The 21,280-nt window shown below is 39.6% G+C and overlaps 1 protein-coding gene across 2 annotated transcripts in view; it reads left to right on the forward strand.

Annotated features, from left to right (window-relative positions):
- The window catches only part of ALDH1A2 (aldehyde dehydrogenase 1 family member A2), a 77,496-nt gene that overhangs the window by 35,089 nt on the left and 21,127 nt on the right, over positions 1 to 21,280 (forward strand). For both annotated transcript variants that reach the window (XM_042875592.1, XM_042875591.1), the window contains 4 exons: positions 11,868 to 11,972; positions 12,227 to 12,367; positions 13,948 to 14,077; positions 19,981 to 20,042. In XM_042875592.1, the coding sequence (XP_042731526.1) occupies positions 11,868 to 11,972; positions 12,227 to 12,367; positions 13,948 to 14,077; positions 19,981 to 20,042 (438 nt within the window). The remainder of the gene's footprint in view (positions 1 to 11,867; positions 11,973 to 12,226; positions 12,368 to 13,947; positions 14,078 to 19,980; positions 20,043 to 21,280) is intronic.

Below are 21,280 nucleotides of genomic sequence, written 5' to 3' on the forward strand. Positions count from 1 at the left end.
CCCTAGGATCCCATTGACCTTCTTGACCCCAAGTGCACTCTGCTGGTTCATGGCCAACCTGTCGTCCATCAGGACCCCCAGGTCTTTCTTTGCAGAGCTCCTCTCCAACAAGTCATGTCCTAACCTGCAATGATGCATGTGGTTATTCCTCCCCAAGTGCAAGACTCTACACTTGCACCCTTCTCTGGATAGTTTTAATATGAAGTAATTGATATTTCATACTCTTGTTTCATTAATTTTTTTGAAAGAAGGATGTATTACTAAATGTTCAGTCCCTCCCACTCCAGAGGGGAAAAAAAAAAAGGAAACCCTCTTATTCTGTATGTATGATTCTTAGGAAATGGAAGTACAGAGTCAGTGTTTACATGTTGGCTGTATGTGTACTTTCATATATGGCATTAATTATGCAGATGTTTGTGGAGTCATCTGTGTATGTACATAAAGTCCTTCATGTGCTCTGCTCTCCTTTGGTGTCACTTGGAGCAGTGGCTCTGTCAGTTACTCTCCTGTTACTCCCTTGAGTGCTGTCTGGCAGACTCTGCCCTTCTTGCTGGTAGATGTGCATTCAGACTGCTGATGAAGCTTGTGGCATTGCTCCCTTCAGTACTTTCCTGTTAGGAGGAGGATTTCCACTGGCAGTAATGTGGGAACAACACTGGAAGACCAGGTTTGTTGCCTCTGGTTATTGTTCCTATTCACTTTTCACATGTTTTGTCTTAGTAAAGTACTTCAGCATAGAGAGAAGGATGTCCCTGCTATTTAGATTACAACCAGGAGCAAGTACAGGATGTGCCCAGCAACTGATGAGCACAGCTCTTCGTCCCACCAGCTGGGACAGCTGCTTTTAGTGTTTGGGTTCTTCTAGCTGAAACACAAATGCGTTCATGCTCTTGCTCTCTGTCTCATTTCATTTCTCTCCTTGAGGGAGCATTAGGACAAATCCTTGATGACTTATTTCCTGGTTTGAAGCCTCTACCTGCTTTCCTGGAGTGGCTGCCCGTGACTGGGAACCTTTGTACTCAGCTCTTCCAGCTGTTTGCCTAAATGGTCTTCAGGGAGACTAAGAGCAGTGAACCTGGAATAACAACATTTGACTTCAGCTAGGTCCCAAGAGAATTTAGTTATTACTTAATGGATTGAATTGGTGACATATCTTATACCAGATAACTGCCAGAGGTTGCATGAAATTAACCTTTAACAAATGGCCAGTTATTGGTGTATACCCCTTATAGAAAGCTGGGCATTGGGTGACATACGTTCACAGTAATTAATGCTGTTTTTCATACCTTTACATGCCAGTAGAATTTGCACTGCCTCAGTGAAAAATTTCTCAGGTTTAAGTGTTGGTGGTGGTTTTCACCATTTACTGATCATGTGTCATTGTGTTCACTACACTGAGCATAAATCCTGTCTTGTAAACAGCAGGGAGACTAATGAGGTTTGCCCACATTCTGGTATCATTACATGGAGCTCCAGCAGAGAAAAAGGGAATTTGGTTAGAAAGGGGAGAAGAAACCTGAATTTTAAAGGAAATGTGGAAAAAAACCTCCGAACCATGTACACATTGTTTAAGAAAGGCTTTTTATTGACAAAACTTATAATGTACTTTGCTCATTTAAGGAATCTCTGTTAGTTAGGTTTTGTTTTTGCCTTAGTCCACATTTTTGGAACTTCGTGTTTGGCATAAGGTGAGGGTCATGTTTTTAATTTAAATGCTCAGAGTTACTGGTCTGCTTCTATTTAAAAGTAAATAGAAGAGATCATTTTTCATGCAGGCCTCTGTTTCTGTATGGAATAACTTGTCAATCATACATAAAAATGTTAAATGTTGGCAGTGTTTTGCTACACCCTGAAGTGGTTTATTTGCTTGGGACTGTAATCAGCCCTAATCAGCTCTTGCAAGAACACATCCAATTTTAGCCTTAGCACCACAGTGTACTTCAAGGTGTAAATTTGTCAGGTATCCAAGCACAGCAGGATACTTTGACAGCTTAAGCCTAGTTCTCCCCAATCAGTCTTATGCATAATAAAAAGTATAACGGCCTTTTCCAGTTTTCTATAAGTAAAGTCAGTGGCCAACCAGCAGAAAGGAGCGAAACAGAAATCAGAACAGAACTCTGAGGCCAGGGAATCTTGCTAAAGGTTTCTTCTCTCCAGAAGAATATCCTCAAGTAAATAAACTAGGATTTTTCGAGCCCCTTCACTGAAAAGAATTTACAGCCTGAGAGATTTCATTGCACTGTTGAATAAGAGAAGAGGTGTAGTGTTCCTTTGCATCTTCTTGAAGAGCAAAAAGGTTTATAAATCAGACTTCTGGGAATTGTTATCTCACAGCTTCTTCTAACAAACACAATTTGTTTTAAAGGCTTTCACCAAAGATGTCATAAGTGGTAATCCCTATGTTGTAAGTAGGTACTTAATGTGATTTAACTTAATGCTGATGATGCAAAGCTATTCTCCCCCAAAAGCCCATTAAGAACATCCAATTTTCTGGTAGACTAACGCTCCTGCTTACTATCCTAGAGATAAGTGACTTTTTAACCAGGATAATAAGGAATAGCTTCAAACTGAGGCTGCAAACTGAGCACTGTGTGCTCTTTCTGAATGTTCGGACTTGAACACAAGCTTATTTTTATTTAGGAGTCATTTGAAGTTGTGTGTACAGTCACGCACATACAGGCACTTGCAGTCACCTTAAGGAGTGTACTGCTGAATATTGTTATTTATTATGCCTCTTAGTAAGCATAGTCCAGGTAGAAAAGAGCCAGTGCAAACTGTTTATGTAAACCAAATAAGAAAATGATAAATACTGAGTTGGATTTCATATAGGCCTGTTGTGCAGGTAGCTCTGAGTTTGTACAAATAATGCTTCTCATACTGCCTGCTCATTTGTTTGTTTGACTTCTGTGGATTTTGTTTGTGCATGACATGAAAGGAAACATCACTGGCATCATTTAGCAAAGTGCAGTTTTTGGAGATATTCAAAATAAAAAGTAGAAGCGAAGTCAAGCTTTCCAGGAGCTTATTGCTGCTCACTTGGGTCTAATATAGAGTTAGCACTTTGCAGGTCAGTGGCTCTGCTATTTGTCTCTGACCTAACAGATCTGGAGTTCTTCACATCAAAACCAAGTCTTGCTGAGCTGAGATCAAACGTGTTAAGGTAAGGATCTTGCCAGTGATTTATCGTGCCAGGGAGGGTGATCAGGCCATAAGGGGCCACTGCAAATGAAGTTGACATTCCAGCAATTTCTCACGTGTAAGGTAATTTTCTCAAATGGAGCTTTTAAGTCAGAGTATATTTGCCTAGTGTATTTTTTTGTGTTGCCTAGTCTGTCTTTAATTCTGAAAGGAGAATATATTTGTACAGCATAATTTATCTGTGAATGTTCTTTGGTGATGAGCATTTAAAACAGCAAACAGTTACCTATAAATAATCTGCTGCATTCTTTTAAATGGAAGAATATGTTTCCTGCGTGCAAATAGAAAGATTGCCTGTTTTATGTTGTGCAAAAGGAGTGCATGAGACCAGCAGAGCACAACTGATGCAAAACATAGGAAAACTACAGACTAATATACCTTGTTTGTACAAACCCCTCCTCATTCCCACAGTCTTAAATGAGCACTTGTGGAAGTTTCCAGGATCAAGTTCTTAATAGCCACAACTTCATTAAAGCCCACTGACAGCTCAATAATTGATTCTGTAAAAAAAAGACACCTTCCCCTTCTCTCCTGATTTAATGGATTTTTAGAAATGTTTCATTATTTCATTTTCAAGTTGCAGTAAATGCCATCAAGGATCACGTCTCAGAAAAACCGCTGCCATCCTTGCCCAAGTCATTCAGTGATTGCTTTTTCATTGTTATCAGTGGAAATCTGGAGCATACTTAATACTGGGGGCATCCCATCTTCAGAAAAGAATGTTTTTGAATGCGGTGCAGAGCAGGACAGTAAATGTTCTTCTCCAGCAAATAAGGGCGAGGGAAGCTTGGAGGCTGTTTCATAGGGATACATGAAATGTTACATGAGCTGCAGGAAGACTGTTGTTATTTCTGTACTTTGCCACTAACAGCACAGAAATTCTTCATTAACCTAAAAAAGTAGGGATTACTTTGAAGTTTCTTTGAAAAGTAGAAAATACTTTATAGTCTGCATGTGCTGTAAGTAGAGGGTTTTTTTTCCACAGGTTTAAGGGGACAGGCAAATGAATGAAATGTTTGTGGTGGCTTCAGTTCAACAGAAAATACAATCTGAACTTTCTTCTTTTTAGATTAATTTTCTCAAACAACCAGATGCAAAGTAATCCCTTTAATGAGACTAAATTGAAATAATGGATGCTACATCAGCATGTGGCAGAGTGAGAAACCGAAATAGGAAAAGGTACCATTGCTGTTTGGCAGGTTGGATTTTGTGCAGGACATATCTGTGGGGAAGGAAAAAAAGCCAAGTGAGCATACTACTGTGTGTTGTAAGGACTTATTTAATCCCCTTAACTAATTACTCAAACTTCCTAATTCCAAATCATACAAACAGGAAAGTTTAGATAAGCAGGGTTTTTTTTTTCAAATGGGTGCCCCCTACAGCTTAGAAAATAAACATGACAGGTTTCCTTGTCTGATGTGCTGCCATTTGCAAAAGAACAGACTCAACTCCCAGAAAGACAGAAGACTAATTAACGCAGGGAGATAGGCAGGGCAAACATTTGGTGTGAGGATTTGGGACTTTGGTGGGGTGGAGGAGAAAAAATCTTGTTACATTTCACTTTCACAGCAGCCTTTCTCTGGTTTCATTTGCTGCACAGGGAGCCTCTCTTTCCCCAAGCTTCTCCTCCCACTCAAGGCCATTTTCTAGCATACCATTCCCAAAATGAATCCTAACTGTGAGTGGCTCAGGGAGGACCGTGTATTTATCCTGAAGCACCTAAACTACATGTCTGATTAGTTGGCCCATCAGCATAAAGGCACTGAGGGCTGACTGAGCACACCTGCGTGTGTGCAGCCCTTGGGAACGCCTCCCTTTCCTCCAGTGCCAAAGGGTCTGGAGAGAGCCTGAGCTCCCACAGTAAGTGCCATCATTAGATCCTCCAGCTTCATGTCTGCCACACTGAAGCCTGATTTCATTTACACGTCACCAAGGGCTTGATGTGGTCACCTATTTTAAATACTTGGTTTCTGATCCAAAGTCCACTGAAGTCAAGGGCCATGCATGATTTCTTTAGGCTTGGCTCAGGCACTGCTACTTGGATGTTATCTCCAGAGAACCTGAACATTCAACTCTTCTCACCCAGTCAGGTACCCTGGTACAGAACTGAGGCTGAACGAACACAATTCTACCAGATTTAGACATGCTGCTGCACTGACAGTGAAACCAGAGCAGCCTCATTTACTTTTTTCTTTTCTTGGACCCTGTCCACTTCTGCTTTATTGATCCTCTTGCCGTAGTATGTTTGTAAGGTTTAAAATTCTCCAGTATGCACCAGATTTTAGACTGTAGATACCTTAAGTGAAATTCCAGCTTAAGTTTATGAAGGAAACCTCCATTTATAGCAGGTCATGTCTAGAGGCTATAGAATGATCCTCCCGCTCTGAGGTACAAATGAGTTAGAGCAAACAAAACAAAGTGCATACAGCTTTAGAAACAAGCTCTTCTTTTTCAATTTTATATATATATTATTTATATATATATATATATATATAATTATATATATATATATATTTATTTATTTATTTTTAGGAAAACATTTTTTAGGTGACAGTGGGAGAGGGAAGAGCCAGGGCAAGCCAGAATGTCAGCAAAGAAGCAGCCAAAACACATTCTGTTTTCATTTGGCCTTTGCAGGGTCAGGTGTGGGTGTCCAGGCTCCAGTGGAACAGCTTGGTCTCCAAGTGTCATTGTCTCTCTGCACACTGTTACCATTACTTTTCTATCACCTGGGGCTCAATCCAGCTCCCACTGCAACCAGTTGGAGTTTTCCTGTTAACAGGAGATTGCTTGCAAGAATTAAGTATAGTGCAAAGTTCGCTTTTATTTATGTGTAGCTCACTGTGATAATGGTAATTCCTCCACATACGCACAGCATCCCGTTACAAGAACCAAAATCTGGGTCACTTCTGCAGGAGTAACACTGCTTTGTGGTAACTGTAACAAACAACATGATAACCATTTGTGGTTGTATGCTCAAGCCAGACAGAGAGCCTTGATGTATGCAGCAGCATTGTCTGAAAGTGGTGCAGTCATTGGCACTGCTGAGCGAAAGGCCCCTGTGCCAACTGGCCTGAGAAGCAGGATTCAGCACTGAGAACATGCAGGAGGCTGTGCCCATTGCTCAGCATTTGTGAGCTGCCCAGCAGAAAGCACTGCACTCTTACTGCTCGCCTGAGCAGCCCCTCTCTGAAAAACAGCAGTGCTGCTGATCAGTTGCTGACCAGCCATCAGCGGATCTGCTGGGCTGGCTTTTGCTTTCCTAATGCTTGTTTATAAAAGCAGGTTTTTGCTGATTCTGAAGCCAGCTGCTGGTTTCCAGTCGATCCCAAGAGTGCTTGACAAAATGCTCTGCTAGAAAGCGAGAGATTTGTTGTATTGAGACAGCCATAAAAGTGAAGGAAAACAAAGCCTGAGAAAACAAACAATCTGCACCTCTGATTGGCAATCCCTTCTATTTCATTCTGTTACAGTTGTACTAATCGTTAGGACTCCTGAAATGTTTCCAAAGGAGAGGAAATGAAATCGCTGTGATGGGAAAGGATATGAAATTTCCTGACCAGACTGAGGCACAGGTGCCCGATATCTGTGATGTTATGAAGTATTTACCAAGGGAAATGATGCTGCTGGATTTTTTGCATGCTTCTAAAATGGTTGTGTCCCCCTCCCCATCACACACTCACATACACAAAAAGCCATTCTGTATTTCTTAATGCCTCCAGCTATGAGAAGATGCTGAGGGCTGAACAGCTGTGATTTCTTTATAAAGTACTTTGGCATCTAATGCCCCCTCCCCCATCTTTGCAGATTTAACGTCAAAGGCTCTCCAAGGAGAAAGCCACATATGAAAAAAAGATCTTTGATGGAATGAAGCTATAACCAGCTACTAAATCAATTGAGTTAGGAAATTCCCATTCATTCCTCCATTCATCCAGAACCATATCTCCTGTGGGAAGCCATTATTATTTGGATGTTAAAATCCTCTTCCTGTACCAAAAAGCATTTCTGGAGCTGCAACAGTAAAAAACATTGTTTATTAAATCCATGGGAAAATAATTCCACCTCCAAAGAGCTGGAAGCTGGGCCACTGTCTGTCCGCTGCCCGAATCTCTTACTTACACAGCTGGGGAGCCTGAAGAGTGTCTGGTGACATCATCACCAAGCAATAGTGAATTAAGAATGCAGATCATCGTTTCACTCACACATCATTTGAGAATGTTTTCAAGAAAGGAAATGAAAAGTTACATTGTTGCCACCTGTGTTGATTGCTCTTCTGACTTAATGTATCCCAAATTACTTTTTTTCCTGCATGTTTTTAGAGAAGATGATACAAAAAAGAGAGGCAGGAATCTCCAGGGAACTGAAAAATTGGTCCCACCTTCCAAATCCAGAACTAGCTCCAGGGTGACCAGAAGAGGGAATTGATAGTGCCAGAAAACCAAATCTCATTCAGCTGCTGTGCTGAATTTGAATTCATTTTACACTTACACAGACAGCCAAATAATACTTGTTTTGTACTTGCTTAGTGGTAAATAGTGAGGAAAACATAAAATCCTGTCTATTTTCTACCCGCTCCAAGTTTTGTTACCGCTGCGTTACAGAGTATAACCTTCAGCCTCACTTTGTAGGCATCAGTTTCTCTCTGAATGCTTATTTATTAAATGCTTAATTAATGTATTTTGTAATGATTTACCTGTATGGTTTGATAACAAACATTAAGTTGCTATTTATTAGTAAGCCAGCTGGGACAGATGGTACTTATACATGATATTGTAATTGTATATTTGCACAGCCTAATGTGCTTTGCTTTATGGTGAAAACAATTATTTTTTGCTTGATTTCTAAACTAATGAGCATACGACATGCTCCTGAGCTCAGTGCACCATGCTTCTTAACAGCAGGTCTTATCCAAAGTGTGATGTATCATTTCCTTCCAACTATGTGTCAGCAGAGTCTCAAATTAATTTGGGACTTTGCATGATTACTTTAAATGTTCTTTTCCATTGTACTTAGTTTTGTGTGTTATGGTATCTCAAAGGCTGTGAACAGTCACATGCCCTGTGTGATGGCCCGGGATGCTTCCATCATTAGTCATATGCATCTCTCAAGGAAATCTACGGTGGCTGCACATAATTAGCCACAGGCAGACTCTGAAACTAGCAATTACACGGTGGGACTGTTATCTTTCAGAGTTCTAAACACAAAAGCGTCTCGGGAGAGCGTGTGTGTATAAGGTTGATGTTAGTACCAGGAAGGAGGTGCATCTCATTTGGAAAAGAACAGAAACCACTGAGAGACCTTCAGGATCTCATGGGAAGACTGACACTCCACACACACAGTGGCCAGGGCATGCAGGGCTGAGCATTCAGCCAGTCACAGTGCCATGGAGCACATATATGGCACACCGCGTGCAAACCACAAAAGGTAACACTAGGACTCAAACCCAAACAGATTACCTCAGTAACTCCTGGAAAACTCAAGTGGTTAATCAGTTACCTTTTATTTACATATATATGCTTAATGCTGAATTAAGTTGTAAAAACCAAAGGCTGATTTATAGCCCCAGTCAGCCTTAATTAACATTGATTCCAGGGGAATAGTAAATGTGAACAGCCTTCACAATTGAGGTTCAACAATGAACTCACTGGGTGTTGTCCAATTTGTAGCATGATTTACATGGAAGCAAGCCCTTCTTTTTTCTAGGGTTATCCCTTTTTCATCTGGTGTTTAGGATGGGTTATATATAATCCATAGATAGGAACATTTGCTGTCAAATATTCTACCTGATTTAGAGTTACCCTTTACCACAGTCACTATAAATAAGGGAGGAAAAAAAAAAAAACAATTTGAGGCTTTGCAGGGATTCCTTGTTCTTGCAATGTGTCATCGCTTGTCCATTTCATGGCATTTTTACGAAGTGGCCATAATGAAAGTCAGATTAAATGTACAGGATATATATGTTTAATCAACAGCCGTTGGTGTCAGTACCGCTGGAAGAGTTATAAAAGCCCCTGTGAATGCAAATTTATTGCAGAAGAATCTCAGTCTTAATGGTAGGAATATCTATCGAATGGTACTACCTGACACAGAACACCTAAAACTTTCAAAAATGAATTATTTAAGTGTAAGGTTTTGCTTGTAAAGCCGCCAGCTGCTGGATTTCAAGACTTGAAACCATTCCAAAACACGGGACTAGGTACTTTATGTGTGCACTAGAGTAAATACTCTGATTTTACTGCCAATTTAAATGTGCTCAGTTTACAGTAATGAGCTTGTATAGGCAATACCTTGTTTATAGAAAGTGGAACAGGAAGAAACTAACATTAACCATTAACAGTAGCAATTTCTCTTGCCTTCAACTCTAACTTTATACCAAATAGATCATTCCCGTGTCTTATCTGAAATATCTGCTGTAATTATTCTCTTTCTAAATCTGTAGAATAAATGGAGCATTCCATAAAATACACCTTGTAGTTCCAGTCAACGCGTATTGCAAAACTCTTTTGTACTTCCAAGGCACTGTTTCTTATTTTAAGAACATAAACATGTTCTGTGTACAGGCAGAACTGATGATAGGTGTTCCTCTCAGCAGAATGTAGTCAACATTTTTTAAATCTCTTTCAAACAGAACAGACCACTTCTGTAAGGGAAAAGTACTAAACTGCAGTTGTGTCCACTTAAGTCGTTTTGCTCAACCTGTTTTATTCTTTCAAGACAGAGATCACATAAGAAACCGAAGTGTTTATGTACGTTCTGTAACCTTAAGCAAACATCTTTGCATCTTTGGCCATCTGCTCCTGAAGCTGTGAGCTCCTCTCCCTTCCCCTCCCTCCTCGGTGTGCTCCCCCCACCTCACATGGAAAGTGAATGCCAGTGAGCAGAGTGGGAAGCATGCCTAGTAACAATCCTTCTTCCACAAAGGTCACAGATCCAAGTTTCTTTGTTTTGCTTACACAGTCTAAAAAGTGATCGTGGTACACCAGAGGATTTTTGACTTCTGGTGTTAGTCACCACAGATGGTACCAGCATCTCTTTTGTTACCTTATTTTGGCTGGGTTAGCTCCAAAATGTCTCAGCAGAGACTGAAAGCTCAGTTTGAAAAGTACTGCAATCGTTGAGCAGGAAGGCAGTGCCCACAGTCTGAGGAGCTTACAGTTCAGGGACATGAACAGGTTCAAGGTAAATATGGAGTATGAAGATAGCAACAGATGGAAAACAGTGCAGCAGGTCCTGGGTTAAATGGCCTTTACAAAAAGTGTGTTAGGGGACTGGAGGGTGGACTAAAGAAGAGATGAACTCTGAAATGGATTGAAGGGCATACAGCAAAATGGCTGGAGTGAAAAGCATAGATAAGAAAGCACAATAGAAACAGCCCCATTAAACAGACCATTAAAGCAAAAGCACGTCATTGGTTTCATTGCACAGTTGTTGTATCTCCAAAGGCTTTTCCAGGCAGGCACAGGCTCCTTCTGCCATGTTCTGAGTCAGCTCTGAAACAGCAGCAGTGTCAGTGCCGTTAGCGTGGCCCTGAGCCTGAGCATTATACTGAGCCCTGCTGAGAAGAACACAACTACATGGCTTCCATTTGGCTTGGGGAATAGGATGAGCAAGTTCATGTCTGATAACTCTACAAATACATCTGTGCCCTCATGTGCAAATAGGAGTGTGCCATCCTCACCGTGATCTCTTCATTTACAGACTCTTTATACCCTCCAGTGTTGCAACTTCTCATTATTGGTAAAATTCCCTTTGGTTCAATGAGGCCAGGACTTCCCCTTCAGCATTTAAAGCTGTATCTCATGAATACAATAAAACAACATCGACGCTTGAAATACAAGGACCTCATATGATGCTTGGACTCTGAATACTTTCTTTTCTTTGTCTTAGAAAGATTTCAAGGACAGAAAGAGTGTGAATACCAGGAAAAACCTTTCTTCTGCTCATTTTTCTAGGGTGATTTATTTTGTATTTGCTAATCAAAAGTTGCATCCTGTTCTTGAAAATAATTCAGTAGGAAACTTAATGTGCATATCTGAGTTACTAGTAAAAATCTACTTTAAATTAATTCATTTACCTCTCCCAGAACAGCTGTTGTCAGCACCATTAAAATTCACATTTGATTTGCCCATGACAATTAAAATGTCAACAAGGAGAGAATTTGATAATTTCTATTGTTCCAAGCAAATATACATTAATTCTGTGCTGCAGGCCGTCACTGTAGCCATAATCAACTGACTGTGTACTGAAGAACTGTGATGTTTGAGATTATTCAGCCTTGACTGGATTGTATCAATGACCAAATGTTTACTTACTGAGATGGGTACTGAATGATTACTCCAAACCCTTGTCTTGGCTCCAGCAGTTTCAAGGCTTTTTCTCTAATACCAACACTTATTTCTTTAGTTTATTTGTTACAGTGCTTGTATCAAATTTCAACGTCAGCCAAAAGTTCTGTAGAGCTTAATGTTGCTTCTGCAGTGACACTGCCATAGAACACACAAAAAAAGTGGCTCGGGCTGAGCTTGAGCTCTTGAAAACTGTAATTTTCACAGGCATAACGAAACTTCAGCTTTTTTTAAAGCAGAATCTGCACATCCTTTCCTGGATTTTGCTGTTGTATGCTTTACTGATTATGCAGAGGTACTGATGATTATTCTTCCCTTTTCTAGATTTTTATCAATAATGAGTGGCAAAATTCTGAAAGTGGGAGAGTATTCCCAGTATACAATCCAGCAACAGGGGAGCAGATCTGTGAGATCCAGGAAGCAGACAAGGTAATGCATCCCATGAACTGGTACATGAACTGGTATATATGTGTTAATACATCAAATATTTATACATATTGATGCATTCCTGTGTTTTTATATGTATGTATGTACAAATGAAGCAACAGATCCAGAATACCACTGTTGGACAGTTATTAGTCCCAGTTCCAAAACCCATTATGTGATAAAGATTGCTGCACAACAAATTTCTTAACCCTAGTAATATTATTTACCTTTATTTGTTATTTCTTCTTTCTTGATAGGCTGATACGGACAAAGCAGTGAGAGCAGCTCGCCTTGCTTTTTCTCTGGGTTCAGTTTGGAGGAGAATGGACGCATCGGAAAGAGGCCAGCTTTTGGATAAACTAGCAGACTTGGTCGAAAGAGACAGGGCAATTCTTGCTGTAAGTAGCACGTGAAAATCTACAATCCGATCACCTGTTTAATCTACATTATGAAAGTAAATTAATTCGTAAATGTGTTCACATGAAGAATATTCAAAACTAGAATTAGCTTGATATTTGAGACTACTGACTTGAGAGCTGATCCAAAGCGCATGAAAACCAGTAACAGTCTTTCAACTGAGAGCTTTAAATTTAACCTGAGAGAAACGAACGTGTGTGTGGATACACACACATGTGTACACCTAGTACGTACACTTGTGGCTTTCCTAAAATAACAAACAGAAGACTGAGTAAAGTGATTGTGCAGATATCAGTGAAATAGGAGACAGAATTCTTACTGTCACTGAACTGGTAAGAAATTCTGAGTATTGCACTGTTTGGCTCACATGTGAAGCCATATAAACGGTGGCATTGTTAATGTTATTTTCCGCATGTCAAGTACTTTGAACTAAGCTGCTGAACATCTTAATTCCAGCTTTGTCAACATTTAAATCATCTTACCACCAGTGTATACTGTAAAATCGCCACAGGGAGAAGGAAGTGCACAGCAAATCAACTTTACTCTGCCTGTCATTTGATTTGTATTTCCAGAGCCAAGTTCTTTACTGAACTGCACCACAGGCAATGCCATTAATTGCTTGTAGGGATGTAAGTCAGTGCAGAATTAGGCCTCTATTCTTCTCTATAGAAATTCATTTGATGGTTGGTGTGTTACACATGGGCGTACTTTGCCCATTCTTAATGATTCCGTTTAGACAGCCATTGAATCAGTTAAGCCACGCCAGATCTTAGGGCATTTTATTGGATTCTTTTTGCTAAATGATCTTAGGAAACCCTAAGAGGATAGCTTATAAGATACTTTTAAAAATAGGAATATTAACTTAAAAGTAAGGACATTAGGCTGTTAATTTATGAGCTTCCCTAGAGGAGAGTTTGTTTATTTGATGGTAATAAATAAACTGGCTGTACATTATAGATATCTCAGACCTCAGCAGGAGTCCTGGCAGCCATACAGAGAAATTTTTATATTCACATCAATTATACAGAAGGATATGTCCATTCTTCTCTTTATGGATTCAGATCATTTATACAGGGTTACAAGGAGCCCCTTCTCAGCTGTTATCATTAACATAACAGAACCTAGTTTGACAGGCATTTTTATCTTGGCTCCTGATTAAAACAATTTAGCATTTATATATCTGGACCAAACACAGTGGCTATTAGGTCCAAAATGCAGTCATGCACATGCATGTGGATACACATACAGGACAGAAAATTGCAAACAGAGACACATGCTTAAAAATCATAGTAATCCCAGAATGCTCCAGAAGGAACCTCTTGTTTTGTTCATAAGGAAAAAGTCTTTCTGTTCACAATTGAAAAAAAAAAAAAAAAAAGAAGTAAAAAAGGGAATCATGTATTTGTTCTGAACTGTCTGGATTAAGATTATGCTAGAGTGACTGGTTGGTCTTCATTAAAATCTTTCTGTCGTGACTGAAGAGCTGTTGGACAGTGAATACTGAAGACAGTAGTCTAAAAATGCTACTCTGTTTATATATCAACTTTTTCTTGTCCTCTAGACTATGGAATCACTGAACAGTGGCAAACCATTCCTGCAAGCCTTCTATGTAGATCTCCAAGGAGTCATAAAAACCCTGAGGTATTATGCTGGTTGGGCAGACAAAATCCATGGGATGACCATACCTGTAGGTAAGCAAGATTATGGTACTGTTGTACACCTAAACCTTCTGATGGCCAAATGCATTAACAGATCACAGCTGTATGAAAGGCAGAAAAAGAACTTGCTTTTCCTAGCTGAGTTAACATTGGTTTTATCAGTGCTGAAGCAGATGTTTAAAAGTTAGCGAGGGCTAGAGTAAATCACATGCTATTGTTCTGCCCTACATGCACATGCAAAATGATGTTTTGTTTCTATGACATATATCAGTCTGAGAAGGAGATGGCTTAATACCCTCTACACTGAAATAGTGTAACACGAAAACTCATTTTTTATAAACCTGACGTGAAAAGACGACGTTAACTGCCTAAGAAACAACGTGCTTACCTCTTTACCTAGTTGATATATTTCTTGTATTATTGCTGGCGCAAATCGCTTTACTTGAGACTAGCACTGGATCCAAATTCACTATTTGAGAAGAGTTTGCAATGTTACTATAGAGCTGTACGCCCATATTTTGTTATATATACTTCCTCACACCATGCAGTAGGATGACTTTTATGTTTTATGTATGAGCGTAATCTTCTCGACTGCTAAGAAATTTCTTCTGGATTTTTTTTTTATTTTTTTATTTTTTGTGAAAAGATAAGAAAAATCCTTACCGTTACTTTTGCTCAACAAGTCTCTTCCTCCTGTTCCTCACTCCCAGCTGTTTAACAAACACAGGCTGAATTTTCTGATGCAAAGAAATTCATGTGCAGATTTGCAGTCTGGTCTAGCTGTGCCAACTGCTATAATAATGCAAGATGACCCATGATAGCAAAGAACAGGTTTATGTAGGTGCAGTCATTAAGATAAATAACTTGTATTTGGCTACATAAAATACATTTAGGGAAAAGCAGTAAGGAAAACCAATATGCATTCTATGGATTCCTTTCAGCTTCATCATGCACACTGTTCACTGCACATGTATGTTTATTGCACGACACTGAAGGAGACGAGGAAACCCACTGACAAGTAAACGGATTTCATTGTTGTCTTTGTACAGTAGACACCTTTACGCTACCCATTTATTTCTATAAAATTACATAATGTAACATGATATCTGCAGTACAGTAGTTTGCCTCTGAACAGAAAACCACAAGATTGCAGAAACGAGGCAAACATTGTGCAATTTACTGCCACATTAATCATCATGGTGTTTCAGCTCATTTAAAACGACAGTGTGTACTGACTGATGTTTATCATCATTCATGTATTTTCACCAAAGAAATGACAGTATTAGTATTTCTGGTATCAATGCTCCTGTAAGGACTTATGACGATTTCCACAGCCATTTGGGATGAGATTCATAAATCCTGCTTTTGCTGCTTGCGTTTTGTATTTAAACATGCAAAAGTGCAGAGCACACCATAAATTCATACACTCTGCAAATTTCCTGTTTGCTAATCCCTTTCTCCCTGGTCAGGGAATGCCTCCTTCTCGCTTGTAAGCCCTGCAGGAGTATGGATTTAGGTCTATCACCAAAAGCCACTGCTGGCTGAAGGAGAATAAATATTCTCTGCTTATTCTTGACCTCAAATAGTGAAACAGATGAAACTCCTGAATTTCTCAGTTTTGATGGGTGATATGACAGGGAGAGAGGAGACCAGATTTTCAGCAGAACTTCCTGGATGCAAACTTTAGTGCTGATTTAGTTATCAGTAAAGAGCAACATGAATTATGATTTCTGATATTCACACTACTCAGATTTTCAGGGTATCAGTGAATTCTTCCTTTTGATTTAACACTCCTCTGTATGCCAGATAATAGTTTCAGATAATAAAATTTGCCATTCTAATAAAGCTAGTTCAGAGCAAGGCCAGTGTTAAACAACAGTGCTCTTTATAGTCACCTATCAGCTCACTATAGGAAACCAAGCAAGAAAATGACAACAACAACACAAAAAACCCAAAATCCAAACTAAATCTTCTGTTTCTACGTAGTGAGTTAATAAATCTGAAACTTCCCAATCTTTCATCTGTTTCTGTTGAGGGTTTATTTTCCTCTAAAATAAAAACAGGAAAGTGATAAATAAGTAGAAAACAAAAGTGTTTTTTACAGTCACATTCCTTTTGGTCCCAAAACTGCTAAAAGCTTCAGACTGACCTTTGCTTGCTCCCATTTGTTAGGCTTGATGATTTAAATTAAAACAGAATGAGGCTACACTAGAAGCTGTTAAACTAATAAACTGAATGCAAGTGAAAGTGTATCTTTAAATACAACATATAATATGATATAGCTTAAAGAACCAAATCTGCTCTCCTCACATGTGTGTGCTGTGTGCTACTGTATGCAGCATGTGCCTATATTATGACTGCGATGCAAATAAAACATCTGAGATGGAGAGTCCTGATAGAAATGTGAATAATCTCACCTATGGAATGTATTGCTGCCCCAAAATGAGACCCCTGGATAAGTGGGCTTAATTTCTAATTAAAGATCTTTGGGCCAGGTGCTAAGCAGCTGCAAATTGATCAATATCAGTGAGGGCTAAAGAATGCTAATTCACATCAGCTGAGAATATTAAAATAATGAAAAGTAAACCTTTTAGAATAAATGTTTGGATTGGATGTGGAATCAGACTGTCATAACCCTCTCAGGCTTACGGCTGCCAGCTAGTAGAAGGCTGAAATTAACAAGGCAATAGCACCATAGACTAAGCATCAGTAGCATGAGCTGCATCTTAAAACTCTAGAGAGTTTTAAAAGTCTCCTATTTCATTTCTGAGCATAGGAAGCTTTCCATGCTCATTGTTCAGAAAAAAAGTGATTCACTTCATCAAACTTGAGTTCTTTTCCATGGTAACAGCTTATTTTACATTAATGGACAAGACTGCTCTTAGAAATGTCTTTGGTTTGTCCAGAAGCACCTGCATAACTTGAAGGCACATATGTTCACAAAGATGTTGTTAGAAAGAGATCTCAATAATCTTGTCTGAATAATAACTCTGTGGATGATGAGCTTTGGAAGTAAGTGTCAAAAAGAGCAACTGACTGCAGTCTAGTGGAAGAGAGCAGGACAAGCAGCTCTGCATGGGAGTTGTTGCTTTCAGAAAAGAAAGTTCTGCCCACAGTTGGTAGAAGTACAATTTGTCTGACGTGATAACCAGATTCAGTTTATCTGTAACTTTGTGCTGTGAAGCACACAGACATGTGGCAATGATTATGGAGTGACAATTTGAAGTCAATACGGTGCTAACATAGCTGTGTTACTGTTGTCACCATCCACCTCTCACAGTAATACCACGTACAAGCTGGTATTTTTAGCTGACTCTTTTATGTATGTGCCTCTTGAGCACTTAAACGTTTTTGCCTCTATATTATTTTTTACTCCTACTTTACTTCTGTCTAGTTGGATGAGTCTTCTTATGGTATGTGAACCACTGCTAGCATCTGTAAAAGATAACTTAAAAACCATACCGATCATGTGATTTGTGATTTGTGAAACAACTACTTTCATCTCCACAGGGACGTTTTCTAGAATCCGGAGATCAAAATGGTGCAGTGACATTTTGTTGACACAAAGGAAACAATTTTCTTTCTCCTTCACCTGATAGAAACTCCTTTCTCTATTCCCTCTGTTCTGTTCCTTGTTTAGGTTACACACTATTGTTGCCTGTCTCATAATTGCTCTCTTTCTGGCTTCAAGCTGATGTAGTAGCTACTCTAGCTCTGAAATCTACTGAGTAAATTCTGTAAAGTGGATGTACAAAAATTAGCAAACCTGAACACAAGCTAGTTCTAATCAAACCCTAGTTGAAGTCTTTACGTAAAATCAAGAAACTTTATGGATTAATACATTTATTGTCACCACATGAAAACAGAGAAGAGTGCAGCAAGTTCCTAAAATGTTTTCCATCATGATGTTAGGTCTTCACCTGATATTGAACAAGGCTGGCTATAGCTCCAAAGCTGCCTGGATACTCTTATGCCATGTGAAGAAAAGCACATGTACCTGCACAGTAATAACAGGAGTGAAAGCACCGCAATCATTCTTCCTCCTATTGCCTTTCTCCCCATCATCATTTTCTGTCCTGGTAAATCCTCTTTTGTGGTAGGATACCAAGTTATCTTCTCACTGTTCTACAATACTTCGTTGAAATGATTTTTTTTACATTAATATTTTTGTTCTAGATGACAAGCATTATTGGCCTAGGTGCACATTCATCCTATCACAGAGTTGTAGGGGTAGGAAGAGGGACCTCTGGAGATCATCTGAAGGTCAAACCCCCTGGCCCCATCCACTTGACTTCCACCCATTAGATATTTATAAGTATTGATAAGATCCCTTTTCAGTCTTCTTCAGGCTGGACAGTCCCAGGTCTCTCAGCCTTTCTTCATAAAGGAGATGCTCCAGGTCCTTCATCATCTTTGTAGCTCTGCTGTTTAAAGCCTATGCCTTTACCCTTCCTTCAGCTGTAGCCTCACTGAAAAACATTCAACCTAAATATAGACATGCTTTGAGCCTGAGCTAGTTCATACAGCTACAAGAACCGGTTTAGGTACAAAGTCTGAACTCTACTTTGTGTGGGTGCAGGCCAAGCACAGTAACAAAGCTGATGGTTAGTCGTAGGAGACACAGGAGATTGTTTTCCTGCTGTTTATCAATGGGGGATGCATCATACTACAGTATACTTAAACTTAGTAAGGGCTGAAGCAGCAACCACGATGCAGCTTTGTCAGAGAGCACAAGCTCCATCAGCCCCCATGGTAATCACTTATACCAGCTGTGCAAAATGAGCCAGCACAGAGACCTGCTGCTATAAGCAAGCCAGGCCATGTGAAAGGTTTCCACAGACCACAGGCCTGACCCCGAATCACGGATCTGTTTATTTCGTGACCTGACTCAAGCTGCCCTGTGCTCAACAGTGCTTTCTTTAGTTAAGGACTGCAGATACAGCATAACAGCACTCACTTTAACTAATGATACATCTCATTCCTGTGTACTGTTTTTGCCATTTTTGTTCAATCAGGACCTTAAAAACAACTACCAGATCAAAAAGTTAAATATTGTCCTCAAACCTCATACCACCCACAACTGCTCTTTCTGAGTCTGCAGTCTGCTTTTCCGGCATCTTTGTTATTATTACATATTCTTTTTTCTGTTGAAGACCAGTGAGAAAAGCTCAGAATTTCCAATTTTCAGCTGCTTTGTCCCTTAATTTCTTCACCTCTACTTGACCAAAAGGTTTGTGAAAATTCTCTGTTGTCTTGTTTTCCTGCTGCATTCAGTTTTTCCCTGTAAACTTAAATTGACTGCATGTTTAGCTTGAGGCAACGTCTGATGCAGGCTTTGTTCTACAAGTCAGCTATCAGCACAGCTATGCAGTGGGCGCTGTATCCTCCTTAGTGTTGAGTTCTGCAGTGAATTATGCTCAGACCCATCAGTCACAGACCTGCCATCTTCATTCCGAATCTACGCAATGTTGTATATCATTCCACTACTTAAAACTCCCCTTGTCTTCAATGGAAGATGAATGAGAAGCGTGCTACTTTATTTTTCCCACATCTGCTTGCATGTATACCTTTATTCTGTCAGTCCTTCCAGGTAACTGCTTTTGTGACTGTTCACTTGGCTCACCCTGAAATCAGCAGAGACCGGTAACTGTCTTCCTTGCTGCTGCCCTTTTTTGTACAGCTTGTCTTCTTTCCCAAGGAACAAAGCTGGTTAGTTTCTGATGTGATGCCTGCTTCCTTTGTTCCATAGAAAGAACAATTAGATTGCTCCTGAACCTAGGTTTCCCATGCTGGCTCATGAAAAAACATTTCCATGAGTTCTTTATTTCTTTTACTGCCATCAAAGGTTGATCCTTAGAGCTTTTTTCCCTCTATTTTTTTTTTTTGTTCTGCCAAGTCAAACTGCACTTGAGAATAACCATGCTCATCTGTTTCAGATGGAGATTATTTTACGTTTACAAGACATGAACCCATCGGAGTGTGTGGACAGATCATCCCTGTGAGTATCTCTACTAGCGCCTTCTATTTATTTTCATTTGAACCAGCTCTCTTTAAAGACACATAAAACATGGTCCTCAGCTATGTGTGTTTTCCATTACGAAAAAAGCTGAGCTCATATTGTTGACATATCTTTAACAGCCTCCCTGCAAATGCTTATTTGAACATGCTAATAGGGTTTAGGCTCTGTTATTAGGAGTTAAGTTCTCAAGTCATAGAACTCTCATGATTAAAACAAGCAAAGCAAAACACAGTGTTAATAAGCTGGCAGTGGTTATGGATGTTCACACAACTTATGGAAAATTGATGCTTTGCTGTGGCAGTCTTTTTATTTATTTAGTTTTTACTGTGATTTAAGAGGCTCCTCAGTTCCTGGGAGAATGTGATGCATTTTAATTCTATTCTTTCCTTTTAGAAGGCTGGAGGAGTAGAAGAAACTCCAGGAGACATATCATTACAATTAACATCATGTAGCTAATAGGAGACACTAAATGTTTATTTTACTTGTTATGAGAGAGAAACACATTTTATTAAATCACATACTGCCCCTAAACTCCAATATATGTCCTTAACACACTCTTGGTGGACACAACATGGGAATTACACTGGAAAGTTAACATTTTCAGAACTAGTTAACTGATTTTGGCAGAAATTTCAGTGGGGGGCTTGCATATCGCTATTAAAATACCATATGACTGTACTGACAAAGCATTGGGGAGCTGATCAAGGCATTCTCTGAAAGTTTTGTTGATGTTTTTTCATTTTGTTCATAACCACAAAACCACCAAATAGCAACACACAGCATTTCCATTAACGGAGGAGTAGCCAGAAGAGATTACTTTAACAGTGCCTAGCCTTTTTTCTCTGTCTATCTAAATTGCTTGTTATTTCATGTATTTAAGGGATGGCTATTGTGTTTAGCACGCCTCAGAAAATCAGAGAGCCTGTGGCTACACCCATCCTGCAGCCATGTCCACGTTATCCCACCTCGACTTACAATCATCCTTATAAATGATTTCACACCTACTTTTGTGCCCGCTGTTCAGTCCAGCACATGGATAGAGCATTTGCAAACCAGCAGCCTCAACATATATAACCCCAAAGTTGCCTGACATCTCTTAGGATTGTCTCCCTGAGCATAACTGACAGATCTGCTGAAGAAATTTGGCCAGGCAGGATTTATTTAGTTTAGATCTGTAAAACTCTTTGTCCAAGGTACTCAGCCATCCAACACACTTG

The sequence above is a fragment of the Lagopus leucura genome, unplaced genomic scaffold, assembly GCF_019238085.1.
Source record: "Lagopus leucura isolate 7727_CA_CO unplaced genomic scaffold, USGS_WTPT01 Super-Scaffold_100015, whole genome shotgun sequence".
Classification (NCBI taxonomy): Eukaryota; Metazoa; Chordata; class Aves; order Galliformes; family Phasianidae; genus Lagopus; species Lagopus leucura.